The sequence below is a fragment of the Magnolia sinica genome, chromosome 17, assembly GCF_029962835.1.
Source record: "Magnolia sinica isolate HGM2019 chromosome 17, MsV1, whole genome shotgun sequence".
NCBI classification, from domain to species: Eukaryota; Viridiplantae; Streptophyta; class Magnoliopsida; order Magnoliales; family Magnoliaceae; genus Magnolia; species Magnolia sinica.
Window position 1 is genome coordinate 7,730,028 of NC_080589.1, and position 16,831 is coordinate 7,746,858.

The following is a 16,831-nucleotide window of genomic DNA, read 5'->3' on the forward strand; positions in this document are numbered from 1 at the left end:
CTGTTTGATAAAATGACTCAAAGAAATGTGGCTGGTGGCAAGGAAGGTTTGGCTGGTTGACAAGGAAGATTTAGCTAGTGGCAAGCAAGGTATCTATATGAAACAAATACCATTTTTCTCTTCTTTTTTTTTTTAAATTTATTAATGTTACTTAAAAGGTTTTTGATAAAAATCATTGCCTATGTTTTTAAAATAATAGGATTTTGAAGTTGCACTTCAGGTGCTTGTGGAAATGACTCAATGGCAAACTCGACTCGATCTTGACTCGAACTCGGCCCGAGTTGGCCTGAGCTGCTGACCGAACAGAGTCGAGCTGGCCAGTCAGGCTCGAGGACCGAGCCAAGCCGAGTTCGAACTGAGGTCAATCAATGTTCAAGCCAAGTCGAGCTGAGGTCAGGTTGACTCGGTTCGACTCAATGTACACCCCTATCAACCTATGAAAGTGCCGCGATGCATTTTCGTATATATAGTGCGATGGTCCAAATTCAATGAGGGCCCACATATTGGGGGTACTTGTAAGAGATCCAAGTCATTCATCATGTAGTGTGCACCGTGATAATTCTAAATTCGAAATTTCAAGCAGGACACTCATTAAGTGGGTCACAAATCTTTGTTTGAATTTTGGCCGTTGGATTTCTTCTCCTAACCGATGTTTTTCGTAACTGTCCATCCATTTGGTGAGCTCGCCTTCAAGCTTGAGAAGAAAAATAAGACAAATTTAACTACTAAGTGGACCACATTGCAAAAAGTAGTAGAGGATTGAATGTCTACTATTAAAACTATTTTGGGGGTCACAAAAATTTTGGATCAATATGAAATTTGTTTTTCCTCTTCATCCATGTATTTTTAACCTTATTAATGGATTGGATGGAAAATAAACATTATAGTGAGCCCTACAAATATTTTACAGTGAAAATCATTATCCTCACTGCTTATTTTGGTGTGGTCCATTTTGAGCTTTCGATATGATTCATTTTTTTGCCTTATTCTCTAAAATAATTTCAAAAAATGAATGGATATAATAAATACATCATTGTGGGGCATGTAACTTTTATCTCATTTGAACCGTTCTTGCAACTTAGAGAACGAGGCGCATAGCGCTCATCTGCGCATGACATGTACCCACACCAGCTATATAGTTATGTTGCAATGCACCGCCAAATCCACTTCATGAGGAGTCCCTCCTTGAACGAGAAGCGGATTGGCCGATGTACCACACATCCCACACTTGGGTGTGCGGGGGAACGTCACTATCCTCTATGGGTTTCACTATGAGGTATGTATTATATCCAAACTGTCCAAAAGATTGACGAGCTCGTTTTAAGGCTTCATCCGAAAATTAAGACAAATCCAACTATCAATTGGACCACACGGTAAAAGGCAGTAGGGGATTGAACATCTACCATTGAAACCATTTTAGGGGTTACGAGATGATTAATATTATATATGTTTTTCTCTTCATCCAGGTTTGTGTGACCTTATGAACAGATTGTATGGAAAATAAAAGTTGCAGTGGACCCTATGAATGTTTTAACGGTGAGAATCATCGTCCGACGTCCATGTGTGGTGTGGTTTACTTGGGCTTTGTATATTACTCGTTTTTTATATCATGCTGTAAAATGATCTCGCCAAATGAATGAACGGTGTAAATATAATAAATATATCATCGTGGGGCCTTGTAACTTTGATCTCCTTTAACTGTTTGTACAGCCCAAGGAGCGTCGCGCTCATCTTAGCAGACACGTAAACACTAGCACGGGTAGCACGCTAATGAATGTTTCCCTCAACGTGGGCCCACATTGATGTATGTATTGAATGTCTCCACCATTCAATTTTTTTTTTTCTTTTTCCAGATAATTTTAAGACAATGTCCTAAAAATGAAGCCGATCTAAATATCAAGCTTTTTTCCTTTTTCCAAATAATTTTAAGACATTGTCCTAAAAATGAAACCGAGCTAAATATCAAGCGGACCACACCACATAAACATTGGTTATTGAACGCCTACCATTAAAACCTTCTTAGGCCCCACTATAATGTTTATTTGTCATCCAACATTTTGACGAGGTCACACACCCTTTAAAGAAGGGTAAACACAAATATCATCTTGATCCAAAATTTTCCATCGCTAGATAAGTTTTTAACGGTGGGAATTCAATTCCTACCATGTGGTTAACTAGATATTTGAATCTGCTTTTTTTTTAGACCATGCCATAAAATGATCCTAGAAAGAGGAAAAAATAAAATAAAATCTGATGAACGGTGTGGATATACAACACATATATTAAGGTGGACCCCACGGTCAGGAAAACATCCACTAGTTTTTTTTCTAGATTATTATTTTAAAAAAAAAAAAAAAAAAAAACCCTTTGATACTCAAGCCTTACGATGATTCATTGGAATGCGCTTCTGAAATGCCCACCTGGTGCATATGCAATCAAATTAAGCCGTTCAGATTTTGGGACAGATATTGGACGGTTCATAACTAATATATAATAATAATAATAATAAATTAGAGTTAAAATGTGTCTTATATTTATTGTTGGTGGACACACATTAAGTTATTATTCTTCTTTTTTTAGCAACAAGAGACATCAGTGTTAAAACGAGGTTATCTTCACTCAGTTTACCAATTGAACTATGGATCTTGTGTGTGATCATATACTCACTTGTCCATATTTAAACTTGATAGAAGTATTTGAAATACAGGCCATCCATAGAGTGGGGCTTACAAGAAATAATTTGCTATACCACAATCAGTTTCTAATGATGATGCTAAACTTTGATTTTTAGAGATGTGTGTGGGTATGTGTGTATTATCCTTTCTTAGTTTAAGTATTTTGTAAAGCCTTGTTAGTACCAAAAAATAAAAAAGATAAAAGGATAAAGAAATTTTATTTTAAATCATATGAATTCGTTTAAATAGATTGATGGTTATAATCTTCATCTTAAGAGTAATTTTCTTTGCTGGATGTCCTAGCATAAACAAAAGAACATGAACGGTTCTGATTATCATTCTACACTGTGCGTGGGGCCCACTCATGGACTGTATGTTACACCTACCTACTAACCTAAATGAGATGAACCCATTTTTAGTCGTCCACCAAAATGACCCTTAGCCACTGCAAGAACAGAAACAAGGGCTCCATTCATGGGCAAACCAAGCTTCCCACCGGTGATCGCAAGCATAGTCAAACCAACGGCCTTCCACTCTCTAATATCCGGCAAGCTTTCTCATAGGCCAGACTTGAAAATTTTCTCAAATTTTCCTCTTCTTACCTTGTGTTTTGGAGAGTAGTGAAGGCAATGGGTCGATTCAACTAGCCCAGCCTGCTTTTGAGGTGGGCTCGGGCCAAGCTAAATTGGTAGTGGGTCATGCAAAGGGCTAGGCTAAACATGTGATCAATTTAAGCAGTGGCAAACCTGCTCATATGGGTTATTACTGGGTTGGGCTAAACAACCCTACTTGACCCAAAACCTTTATATATATATATATATATATATATATGGAAATGGTACCATGAGTTCAAGCTCACGGGAACTTCTTGTGAGGTCGAGCTGTGTAGGCCCACCGTGATGTGTGTCCAACATCAACATTGTGCATTCGATGGGTCCCCTTTAGGTCTGGGATATCGCAAAAATCTGTATATGGAACTCAGGTGGGCCATACCATTTAAAACAATGTGAAGACATGACTAAAACATATAAAAGCACTTGGCGGGGCCCACTTGAGTTTTGGATGCAGCTGAAACTTGCTTGGATCCCTCATCCAAGTGGGACACATACAATGGATGGGCTAGATTTTTGAACCACATCCAAGTGAGCCCAATAAATGATTATGAATCTTTTAACAGGAAGGTAACCCCTATCAACTGTTGTATGTGGTGTGGCCCACCCAAGTCATAGATTGACTTGATTTTTAAGCCTGTGGCCCACCTTGGAATGATGCATCTAACTGATGGGATAGATGTTGGACACACATCACGATGGGACCACACAGCTCAACCTCATGGATGTTGACCTCATAGTACCACCACAACACACACACTGTGTGTGAGCAAAATTTTTGATTGATTTAATAAGTGAGTTAGGCTCTGACTCCAAAGCAGTCCAAGCCCAACCCACCACTCCAATAGTGGAGGACAATGGGTCAAGTTGGGATTGGATTAAGATTAGCCCAAACTCGACTTATTTATTAAACAAGCCAAGAATTTCAGCCTAAACCTGAACCACAACTCATTACTGTATGGCCCAGTCCGAACCCACTTAAAAATATATCAAGCCCAACCTAACCCAACGCAACCCAACCCAGCTTGATCCATTTAACTGTAACCATACCTTTTAATACTCGTTGAGTCAACTCGAAACTCAGCCAAGTCCACCCCACCCAGTGATTTATGAGGAAACTAGGTCCCAGCTGTCAGCTGACTCGACATGACTCACGGTGACTTGACCTAAGTCACTCCACGGTCTCTCTGCAAGTGGAGAGATGTTCTTAACTTACACATCTTACAGTTTAGGATTTTTACTGCCAAATGCCTTTGTGATTTGGAATTTATCAAATAGTGTCTCCACAAACCAATATTCCCAAGTGTATGCTTTTTCAAAAGAGAAATTACATCATTGCCTTTGGTTCACACACACATAGGCAAATCTAAAAATGTTGGCCCTACATGATATGTGTCTGATATTCAATTAATCCAGTATGTACATACCAAAATGATTATTCAGCAAAAAATAATAATTGGGGATCCAATCATAAAGTGGGCCAATCCTTAAAAAATAATATATACCACTCAAAACATTCAAATTCAAGTGTAGCCTATTTGATGGTTTGATTGGCCTGATTTTTCATTTCTGCCATCACCAAGGAGCCCAGCTCATTAGCTTGGCTCAAACCTGCATCAGAAGCAGGTCGGACCAGCTGACCCACCGACCAACCGGATCCATGCCAACCCTAGTTGTATTACAGAGTGCCAATGGACAACCTTTCTTCAAAAACCTTGATTTATACTAGAAAGCTAAAGAGAAATCTCAGTCATCCAAGTAAGCAATGAACGGTTGTCAGAGAAATCTCAGTTGCTATGTCATGAAATAATCTTCACCATGAACTGCAGAAAGTCTACACAATCCACCGTTCAAACGACTCGGGTGAAGCCCATGGTGATGTGTGTAGGACATCTAAACCGTACATCACAGGCATCCCTGTTCAAAGGGATGCTCCTGGAATCAGATGGATCTAAAGCTAAGGTGGGCCACAGTATCATAGACTGTGAAATCACGGACATAACCACTATATGACGTGGTATGGCCCACCTATGGACTAGGTTTTGGCCTGTCCCCTTCAACCCAATGGGCTTTATACAACGAACAGGCTGGATGGCATATAAACAATACCCCACGCGGAGACTAACGATAGCCATCACCTCTCAACTTTTCCTATGGTGTGGCCCACCCAAACTATGGATCAAGACAATTTTTAGGTAGCGGATTAGGTGCGGCGTTGCCATCACTCAAGACGTGCGGCCCTAATCATGGGGCCCACCTTGATGTATATATCCATGCCATCCATCTCTTTTTGCCTGTCATTTTAAGGTATGAGCCAAAAACAATGAAGCAGATATAAATCTCAGTGGCCCACCCATGGGAAACACAGGGAATTGAACGACCACCATTGAAAAGTTTTAAGGCCCATTATAATGTATGTTTGTGTTTGGGCAAAATCTTGAAGCGTCAAATTTGACAATGTAAATGGGAATGACAATTCACTGATGATCGAGTGTCGAAAAGTCGTATTGGTCGGATAATTCGTGTATAAGAACGAGGAATCATTAGGACTACATCAGCAATGATCTACAACTATCTTGATGAGGCCGCATTCGACGAAGGCAAAACATAAACGATTAGGGGCAACCGCCACTTTACAATTGCCAATATACAATATCGCCACATATGCAACAATGACATTACTAAAAAGTTTATAAATAGTGAAGAAAAATAAAAAAAAATGATCCAGAATCAATCATAAAAATAAAAGATCAAACAAATCAAATCCAACGCAACACTGCTTATTCAGTCTTTTGGAACATTTATCTTCTCTATCGCTCATCAACGTGGAACCCCTTAGCATTTGATAATAGTTCAATCCGTCCCCACTTTATGCCGGTCTGACTTAGTCATAACTAGTAGTTGTAATGAGATTCTATTTGCATTTGCATGTGAGATCTAAAAAAATACCTCAGCATTAGGAAGCATCCACCTATAATCATATGTTAAGTCGACAATGGTTTGTAATCTCAACATTGTTTATTCCTCGCTCATTGGCGCACTGCTCGTTTAAGCACTCTATTGCTCTCAACTAGGTCATTAATTTATATTAGAGTAATTATATTTTAGGTCTTATCGTTTTCAACCATAACTTCTGTTGTTCATCTCAATTCAAGATAACATTTGCTACACCTTCAAAAGTTCTTAAATTTGCAAGGCAAAAAAGACCATACAAAAGGAATAGCTTTATCCTATGCAAATAACAAATATCATCCGGATCCAAAACTTGTGGCCCATTGAAAGATTTTAAGGGTCAACCACCGTTTCCTTATGTGATCCACCTGATATTTGGATATGATTCAGTTTTTGGCTGATGCCTTAAAATAAGCTCGCAAAACGGATGGACGGCGCAATACATTAAGGTGGGCCACGGTAGGGGCAGCACTTAATCCGCCCCCGCCCTACAATAATGGGACGTAACTGATGAGAGGATTAAATTTTTGGAAGGGATCAGGGTGGGGCCTACAGAGGTCAACACCACTGTTACTGACGGCCGCCTCAACAGGATGGGATACTGTTACTGATGGCCGCCTCAACAGGGTTGGATGGAAAAAGATTCGCAAAACAACTCAAAGTCAACTTGATTAGTGGCGTCAGATCTTCTCGCACCATTAAAATAAATAAACAGATAAGGTTTTGCTAACGTCCCCATCTTCATAAGACGCCAGCAATATCCTCAAACCTTTTCAATGACACGTGCGACGTCCAATCATCAATCTGAACCGTCCACTTTATTCGCTTCATACAACAGGGGGAGAAAACCAAAAATCATGCTAATCGGATGACCCTGGGCATCCAATCCTTAGAATGGAAAATGGACGATCAAGATTAAGTAGATAAACAAAATAGGTCCAATCATAATCTCAATCCATCTATCCAATGGATCTCATTTTCTATTGCTTGTGATTCCAAAGTAGCATTTAGGTTTGATGATCTTAACCATGCAATCCATGCTATATATAGCTTGTAAAAAACAAGCGGTTGTATCAAAGGGATAGGAAACGAAAGCGGATCCGATGAATGGACCATCTCAGCATGCGGGCCTGGGCGACACATGCTAAAATCCCAAGTAGCAAGGGAGGGCCATCGAGCAAAATGGGTCGGTCGTACTCAGCTTATAAGTGAAATCCACTCCGTCCATCAGATGATAACCCTTATTTTCACCGTACATGACAAGGATCAGAGCAATAGAAAAATTAGATGGGCCACACCAATGGGAACAGTGTCTAAGTGCACCCAAAACCTCTACCTTTGGATCCGGTTGATTTTTGTGTTTTCACTTCATCACGGTGATTCACACTTAGAGGTGTACGCGAACCGAGCTAACTCAGTTATCTCGCTCGACTCGACTCGAAAAAGCTCGATTCCACTCGACTTGAGCTGATTTTTTGAGCTTAAAAATGAGATCGAGCTGGCCCCAGCTTGACTCGACTCGGATTGAACCTAGCTTGAATCGAACTCGGATCGAACCAGTTCAGTGACTCAGATGCTTTGATATTGATGTCGCTCACAAATGTTTGATGAAATGACTCAGAGAAGTGTCGCGAGTGGCAAGGAAGGTACACACACAAATATATATATGAAATCAACATCCTTCATTTCTTGATTTTTATGTTGCTTAGAAGGTGTTTGATAAAACATTTGTGAAACCATTGCTGTTGTCTCAAATATAGTTGGATTTTAAAGGTGCGGTCTAAGTATTGTGAAAATGCTGCAATGGCAAACTCGGCTCAATCTTGGCTCAAACTCAGCTTGAACTGGACCGAGCTGCTGACCGAGCTAAGCCGAGCTGGCCAGTCAGGCTCAAGGACCAAGTTCAAGCTGAGGTCAGCTAGTGGCCGAGCCGAGTGGAGCTGAGGCCAGCTCGACTCAGTTCGACTCAATGTACACCCCACTGAACTAAGCCGAGCTGGCCGGTCAGGCTCAAGGACCAAGTTCAAGCTGAGGTCACCTAGTGGCCGAGCCGAGTGGAGCTGAGGCCAGCTCAACTCAGTTTGACTCAATGTACACCCCTATTCACACCTGCTGAACGGGTTTGATGAAAGATGCAGACCATGATGACCCCACATACAAGCCTATGATTAGTGTCCCATCCCCATTTATCCCTCCAGTGTGGCTCACCTGAGTTATTGTTCTGTCAGAGTTTTGGTCCAACACCTATCATTGCAGAACACACCTGATGACAGGGTGGATTACACGTTTATGACCATAGAGTGCGGGGCCCAAAGAGCTTGGGTGTTTCAAGCCAATGAGTAAAACAGCTGTTGTACCCAGGATTCCGGTCCAACAACTCGAGCATTATCATAACAACAAACATCATTATCATGTCGACATCAATCTCACCTCTTTCATGTCTCACCTATCTCAAGGGCCCCTTGCACGCCTCATAAAAGATAATAATCCTATCCCCATCCAAATCCTTGCCAAGCCCACACGCGTGTACACGTCAGCTAACACACCCACCACCACGTATGCTAGCATGGTGGACAGGTGCAATATCCAAACCATCCAACAGACAGGAACCACTATTGAAAATTCCCTGTCCCAATCACAGGTGGGCCCACAAGTCACATGGGCTACAATGAACAAATGTACGGTTGTGAAAAAAGCAACTGAAAAGTTTTCTCGTATCATGTCATACCTACAGAATGGACCACCTCACATGGACACAGTGAGGTCCAACTGATGGATGGCTTGGATATTTCACCCATCTGCCAAGCTGGCATTTCCGGTGGTGTGTTCATTAGCTGATCTGTACATGCGTGTGGGCTGAGCAAAGCTCCATCTACAGCTACAAAAAGATAAGAAAACAAGGAAATAGAGCTTCTCACAGTCCCAATGCAAAGGCAATGAAAGCAACATAACATCACCAGGCCCACCTAAGGAAAGCAACAAACGAAATTAGAGCTGGGACCTCCTCCCCCAGCAAATAACGAACCCAACGTGCTGAAAGTAGAAACTCCCAAAAAGGACACTCCATTTCATCTGAAATTTTGGCAGATCAGTGGCCCACTAAAACAACCTAAAAGGTCAAGGTCATCACCCATGTGGGTCCCACCCCACCGCCGAATGTGGGTCAGATTGTGAATCCATTACCTTACAAGTATGGGTCAGCAAAGGTCCCTTGATGATAATGTGGAAAAGATGGACTCGCCGTCTTACCTGTTCATTGCAATACAGGTCAGTCAGATTCAGTATCCTTCACCAAAGAAATCCCTCCTCTCCTGATGATGTGGGTCAGATACCGGCATCCTATGGAGGTGCTAAAAGCCCACACCGACCACAGATTCTTACAAGCACATATGACCTCTAATACATAATTAGAATTAACTAAAATTAGATGAAGTTATTTTTAGGCTTCTACCAAACAGGCCTTAAAGAATATCCCCATTTCCAGCCCATTAAATCTTGGCCTATGTTGGGAAAGCTGTTGTCCTCTATTTATTTATTTTTTCTTAAAAAATGAGGCAGTGAAAAAAATGAACTAAGGAGGGGATTGACCGTCTATCACACACGTGTCCAATTGTTCCATGTGTTGGAAAATCTGAACCATTCATCAAACTCTGCATCACACTAAATCCATACTAATAAAATTTCGGGGCCTATTGGTTGGACGCCTAAGTGGGACACAATCGATGGGTGTCAATGCCGGTCAGGAGAAAATGCATTAAAACTCATTATCAGTGGCACTCAAAGATGCCCTAACTTGAGATTGCAATTTCATAGTAGGGCCGCAACTTGGGTTCAGGTTCCACCCAAAGCTGATAGACCTAACCTGAGTTCGTGTTGGGTTGGAAAAAGCCAACCCGATTTCAAGCAAGCAGGGTTGGGTCAGGGTAGAGCAAATTTAAGTCAGGTTAGGTCGGGTTGCGTTGGGTATAAAGGAATTCAGGTTGGGTTCGGGTTGGGCACCTTGGGTTGGAATTCAGGTTGGGTCCTCCTGAGGTCGGATCAGGCTTGGGTTGAACCCCCCACCAGACCCAATCCACCCTAGTTGCACCCCTACTTCACCACCCTATTTATATAGTTTATTCCCAAACTGCCCTAGTTACACCCTACTTCACCTATCTACCCCTTCCTAATTCAAACTACCAAACAGCTTTTGGACTAGGAGCTTCCAAATATTCTAACCAACAAAGAAGTCCCCGTCAGCTGTAATGAGCAGCCCTAAGCTCACATGTGTAAAAGATATAAGAACAAACAGCTACCTCCCAAACATGTGCAAATCAAAGCATGGTAACAAACAGAGCTGACCTAAGGAAAGATGAAAGAAAATACAGGTACTGCAAAAGAGCATTCATATTTCATAAAGGCTGTTCTTAAATGAACAAAAACCAACTCCAAAAAACATAAATATGGATGTAAAATCAATCAAACCCACATTAATTGGATGTATTCCCTTCAATTTCCAACTAGCCTAAACTAAACAAGGGAAGGATCACATGCATGATGTGTAAGTTCCTTCAAAATCCAGCCCGAAACATAACGCCCACTGTAGAAATTTCCAGAAGGAATATGGGGTCCACCCAGATGAAGGGACAGCAAAACTCAGGTGGACCAGACCACTTGAATATGTGAGTTCTAAGCAGGATTGTACATTGCTCCCCATGAGTTATAGATCAGTATGATTCTTGGGATGTAGGCGAATTGACAAGGCTCACCAGATGGATGATCTAGATTCCACAAAGACATCGCTGGTGGGCCCCACACAGCTCCGATGAATGGTAATTACAATTTGTGATCATTCCACAACTAAACATGAGGAATGTCAAGAAGGCTCCCTGCGTAGGGAGGGGGCCCAAGCTGCTCATCCCTTCTGCCCACCACATGATGATAGATCCCATTGCATATGGACCACATGGAAAAATTCAGAGTTGTCAGATATCTTTACCCATGTCCTATCCGTGCAAAGGCGATGATCAGGACTGTCTATCAACCTTTTTCTTTCCTATCCTTGCAAAGGCGATGATCAGGACCGTCTATCTACTTTTTTCTTTCTTTCTTTCTTCTTGGTCTTCTTTTTTTTTTTCGAAATGAACTTTTCGAAGAAACTTTGATCACTGATGAAATAATGACCGAATTTGTTAGATTTTTCTGGAGTTACCCATCAGATGGTGGGACTGGAGAGGCAAGCAGCTTGGGTGCACACAGAGGAATCACATCAAACGAAATCTACAACTTCCAAAACATGGGCACCAAGAGCTAAAATTTCACTGGTCAGATGGCGATATCATCTCTCCGAATAATCATCAATTTCCAATTCCCATTGCCAATGAGCATGATCAATGGGTTCCAAGGGGTCTACCAGCCCAATTTTCAGGCCATGCTCCATTCCCCGGCAAGGTCCGCGATTTCAACAATCTAGATTGATGTAAATGTCGGGTCCAGCATACTAATTAAAGGTAATTAAACACAATTATATTTCTTGGGGCGAAAACCCGTAATTTCTAATCAATCGCATAACAATAAAATCCAACAAAAAAAAGAAAATACTTCCAATAAAAGGGGAAAAAAAACCTATACAAGGTAACAGTAAAGTCCCAATTCAAATTACCTGGAAGAGACTGGATTTAGGGTTTTGGTGAACCCATTCAAAGCTCCATAGCTCTTGGAATTGAACCCCAAACACCCCAAAAGCCCCTGCCTGTACGGTAAGAATGTCTTCTTCTTCATCTCCTCCGCTTGCGCTCTGTTTGCAGTATAAAACATCTCGTGGGGGGATGGTGCTGGGCCCCGCCTCTTCCTCACCCCATTTGTTGCCTTTCCAGCCACCGCCTTCTTCGGCGGCATCTGACACTTCCCTTTCTCCTTCTCTCCTCCGGTTGTCGCTTCCGACGGCGGAGATTTCTTCTCCCTCAAAGAAGGAGAGAACGATAGCGTGTGCCAGAACTTCTCCTTCCCATTCCCTCTCCCTTCGCTTTTGCTTCTATACAAAAAATCCTTTAATGAAATCCACCGCTTGGAACCCCTTCCGGACGAAGATCGAGACGTCGATGCTGAAACGGACGGTGTAGATGCTGTTGATGCATCCATCTCCTCTGCCTGCTTTCGATCCGGACGGTCAATCTCTCGATCTTCTCCGTCTTCCTCCTCTTCCTGCCATTGGAACGGCGCTTTCCTCATCGGCGACATAGATCTAGCCCGTCTGTGTACGGACCTGCTCCGCAGCCTTAGATCTCGCCCTCTCTCGACTGACCGCTCGGACCCTTTGCTTTCCTCGTCTTCTTCTTCAAGGTCCAGCAGCGGGGCAAGGATCTGGGGGCGCTGGAGGTGAGACGAGAGCTTCATGGGCCGGATCTGGCCGTTCAGGAAGAGCTCGTCGGCGGAGATCATGGATCCGACAGGGGATGCAGTTGAGGGAGGCAATCTGGAGGAGAATTCGAATTCAGCCGAGGAATGAACGGTGATATCTCCAGAGGAAGAAGGTGGCGGCGGAGAAGAGAGAGAGGCGGAGGATGAGAGGATGTAATGCATGGGGCTTGCAGGAGCGCTGAAGAAGAATGATGGCCCCCCACGGCCTGGGCTTGAAGGTGCAGAGACGTACGGAGTAGAGCAGGAACTGTCGACCTCGTCTCCATGGATAGGGTTTTGGAGGTCGGGAGATGGAAGCTTCTGGTTTCCACCATTGCTAGGGTTTTTCTCGAGCTCCATGAAAGAAGAAGGAAGAAGAGAGAGAGAGAGAGAGAGAGAGAGAGAGAGAGAGAGGAGAATGCCTGTTCGAGCTTTTGCTGTATTATATAGAATTTGGAAGCGGATTGCGTCCTACCCCTACCCCCGCCCGTCTCCAGCTGGGAACGGACAAGAGCTTTGAGGCCACCGTGATGTATGGGTCTTATCCACACCGTCCATCCATTTTTACTTTTTTTATCATTCTAAGATGTAAGCCAAAAAAATAGGCAGTTCCAAACACATATGGACTACACAGTGGTGATTAAACTCTTACCGTTAAAAACTTATTGTGGTCTACATAAGTTTTGAATGGAGCTGATGTTTGTATTTTTTTCTCGAAAATAAACATCACCGTGGGCTGTTAAAAAGTTTCAACGGTGAGAATCATTACACCGCTGCTTCATGTGGTGTGATCCATTGAGAATTGTATCTGCCTAAATTTTAATTATATATTATAAAATTATATGGAAAAATAGATAGACGGTGTGGATAAAATCCATACATCACGGTGGCCACTCAAAGCTCCTGCTCGTTCCTAGCTGGAGACGGGCGGGGGTAGGACGCAATCCACGTTCGAATTTTAGAAAAAGATACTCCGCAAGTGTGATGGATGATACGCAGGCACTTTCGAATTTTAAAAATTACTTGGATGTAATTCAAATTAAAACGGTACGATTTTTTGATACGATGTAACATGGTGTCGGCCTTTTTAATTATCTGACCATAAGATTGGCGGACATTTATTGAACGGTTGAAAATGAAATATATCAAATTATCTTCATTTTAGCGAACAAGTGTCTCCGAATCAACAGTTAGGATTGTCCAGGAAATTTTTATTTTGGACTGTAACTTAGAGCGAGTGGGTTCCACAATTTAGTCGGTGTTAAATCTAATTTGATTATGTGACAGGTGTGCCATATATAAGTGCCCGCTTATCAAGTGTCACACACGGCCAGCGTATCAGATAACTGCCCATAGAATTTCCGGTTGTGCTGCTTTGACACGCAATAGTGGAAGGATCGAAGGGGTGGGGAGCGGATTCCGTAGGTCGGCGGATCACCTACTTCGGTCAGGAATGACCGTGGTGGGGCCCACCTTGATGTATTATTTATATCCACTCCGTCCATCTGGTTTTTCAGATCATTTGGGGTAATAAACCCACAAATGAAGAAGAATTCAAATACAGGTGGAACACATCAGAGGAAATAGCGGTGATTTGACGTCGACCACTGGAGGGGAAATATATGATACGTGCGTACATATCTTTAGGTAGTCTACCCGTGTCTTCATTTTTGAAAAGTGGGGCTCACATTTTGGTAATCCAGACCATAGGTTTTCACTACAGGCTGATGGATATTTATCAGAAAACATTCTGGATTTTATGATATTTAGGATTTCTTCTCGTGGCCCGAATCCACGGTGGAATTTTATTATTATTATTTTTAAAAAAAACAATGATCTGGATTATAGAATCAACGGTCCCATTCATTAGAAATGATAAAATCTGGGTACTGCGTATCGTTCGTTTCTATAGAGGACGTATCCGAGGAAGGTTCGCTCGACCTGCACGTCGTCTCGCCCACCAAGTGAGGATCCTAACCGTTCATGTGGATGTCAACGGAGTAGATAGCCGTAATCTCACTCATCAATCCTGAAGAATGATTTCTAGAGAAATTTCTTATGGGTGGTTTTGTAAAAGAGCCATGTGCTGCGAGGCGTTCTGGATTAACGGTCTGGATCATCGCGCGGTGGGACAGAAGGGGCGAACGGATTTGGCCAGAAATGGAAGCGAGTTACGGACTGAGTAACTCAGTACGCTAATTCTGTGGAGCCCACCGTGGATGTATCTGTCTTATCCACGCCGTTCATCCCCTTTTCAAGATCATTTTAGAGTATAATCCCAAAATATAAGCATATCTAAAGTTCAAGTGGACCACACTACAGGAAACAGTGGGGATAATGACGTCCACCATTGAAACCTTCCTAGGGCCCTCATTAATGTTTAGTTCTCATCCAACCTGTTCATAAGTTCACAAGGACATGGATGAAGGGAAAACACAAATATCAGCTTGATCCAAAACTTCTGTGACCCCCAAGAACTTTTCAACGGTAAGCATTTAATTCACTGTTTCCGGTTCTGTGGTCCACTTGAGATTTGGATATGCATCAATTTTGGGATTATACACTAAAATGATCTGTAAAAATGATCGACGGCTTGGATAAGACGCATACATCACGGTGGGCCCCACAAAGTTTACTCAGTACGCCGTCCGCCGTTCGTTTTGACAGGGTATGGGTGAGAGGATTGTGGTGTACAATTAAAATGACCTTCTCCTGGAGAGCAATGTATATGATACTCGACCCGAGGATATGTATGGGATATTCGGGTTTTAAGTTCGTGCAAATGATGCCACGTTCCAGCGATCCAGACCATTGATATGTTTGGTTCCAGGTTCCACTTTCTTTTTGTGATATAAAAATGGAATTTTGAGGACGGAACTATGCCATCTTACATTCAAAAGAAGAACAGGCCAACGTGGGCGATTAGGAACGTCCAATCTGTGATTCTGCAATCGGATAGAAATTTGGATGGATAAGATCTTCTAGCCTGAGATATTTTTGGCAGCTCATATGGAATAGTGTCCCCTTTCTAACGGTTTGGATCAGTACATAATAGACGCCACTTGTTCAAATTAAAAGCCCAGGATACCCTACATATCCTCCGTCGAGGATCATATAAAGACAGTATCGGGCGGCGCTGTTACGAGAAACTATCAACTATATGATATCATCCTGGGCCCGTGGATATGGGGTTAGACTATAGTCACATGTTCGTCTAGAAGGGTTGAAAGGACGGTGGTGACTCGTCAACCGTATGTGTTGAATCATTCAATGTTTTACTTTCAACCACCCATTTGATGGCCACTAAATTTAAGGTTAGGACTTTTTACCCGTACAATTTCAGACATATGCGCCATTCATTTTAGGACCCACAATTTGAATGGTCTGGATGTCTGGATAGCTATACATCAGTGCCACGAGGATGGGCCACCACTATTTTAAAAATGTCGCTGAACTAACACAGCAGTCAACCGGTGGATAGGTTTGAAACGAATTGCGTACTTCCCTCCGTGCATGGACTCGGTCCAGTCAGGGGATCTGTGGGGCACATCGTGATGTGTGGGTCTCATCCACTCCGTCCATCCATTTTCCAGATCAATTTAGACCGTAAAAATAAAATAGAGATATATCCAACTCACAAGTGGGCCACACCACAGGAAGCAACATCCATAATGACGCCACCGTTGAAACATTCCCAGGGCCCACCGTGAAGTTTATCTTCCATCCAACCTGTTCTGAACAGATCAAATAGACCAATATGAAGGGAAAACACAAGTATAGCTTGATCAAAACTTCAACGGCTCTTTTTAACGATGGACGTTCAATCCCAACCTCTTGGTCCAGTTGAGCGTTGCATCTGCCTCATTGTTAGGTTCATACTTAAAAATGAACTGAAAATTTTGATGGACGGCGTGGATAGAACCCATACTTCACGGTGGGTCCACAGAGCCTCTGCCTGACCGAGTCCATCTAGGCGTGGGCAGGACGCAATCTGCTTATGTTCTCCGTCTAGGTTCCGGCAGTAGTTCGGGTCAATGTTCTGAGTGGTGGTGACTGGTCCTCCATACGTGCCGCACATGTTTAGGTTCATGAAGACCGTCCAAATTGTGGGCCGTATTATGGATAGATCTTGCCTCGTAATTTAGGCTGATAGAGTAATCCTGACCATCCATTCCGAGGAGATCAAATGGGTGTTCGAAAGCCAAACGTGAGTAG

General features: G+C 42.6%; 1 protein-coding gene across 2 annotated transcripts; it reads right to left on the minus strand.

Annotated features, from left to right (window-relative positions):
* Positions 1–8,574: 8,574 nt before the first annotated feature.
* Positions 8,575–13,020, minus strand: LOC131230911 (uncharacterized). Of its 2 annotated transcripts, none has more exons than XM_058226933.1 (2): positions 11,880–13,020; positions 8,575–9,204 (listed from the first exon to the last, which is right to left on the minus strand). In XM_058226933.1, exons 1-2 carry the CDS (start codon positions 12,974–12,976, stop codon positions 9,192–9,194), a joined length of 1,110 nt encoding a protein of 369 aa, XP_058082916.1. In that variant the 5' UTR covers positions 12,977–13,020; the 3' UTR covers positions 8,575–9,191. The 2 variants fall into 2 exon arrangements, with proteins under 2 accessions (XP_058082916.1, XP_058082917.1); XM_058226934.1 differs by lacking the exon at positions 8,575–9,204 and adding an exon at positions 9,286–9,487.
* Positions 13,021–16,831: the final 3,811 nt, after the last annotated feature.

What these genes read in the sequence shown, in the direction of transcription:
- LOC131230911 (XM_058226933.1), bottom strand. Translation starts at nt 12,976, where the DNA reads ATGGAGCTCGAGAAAAACCCTAGCAATGGTGGAAACCAGAAGCTTCCA.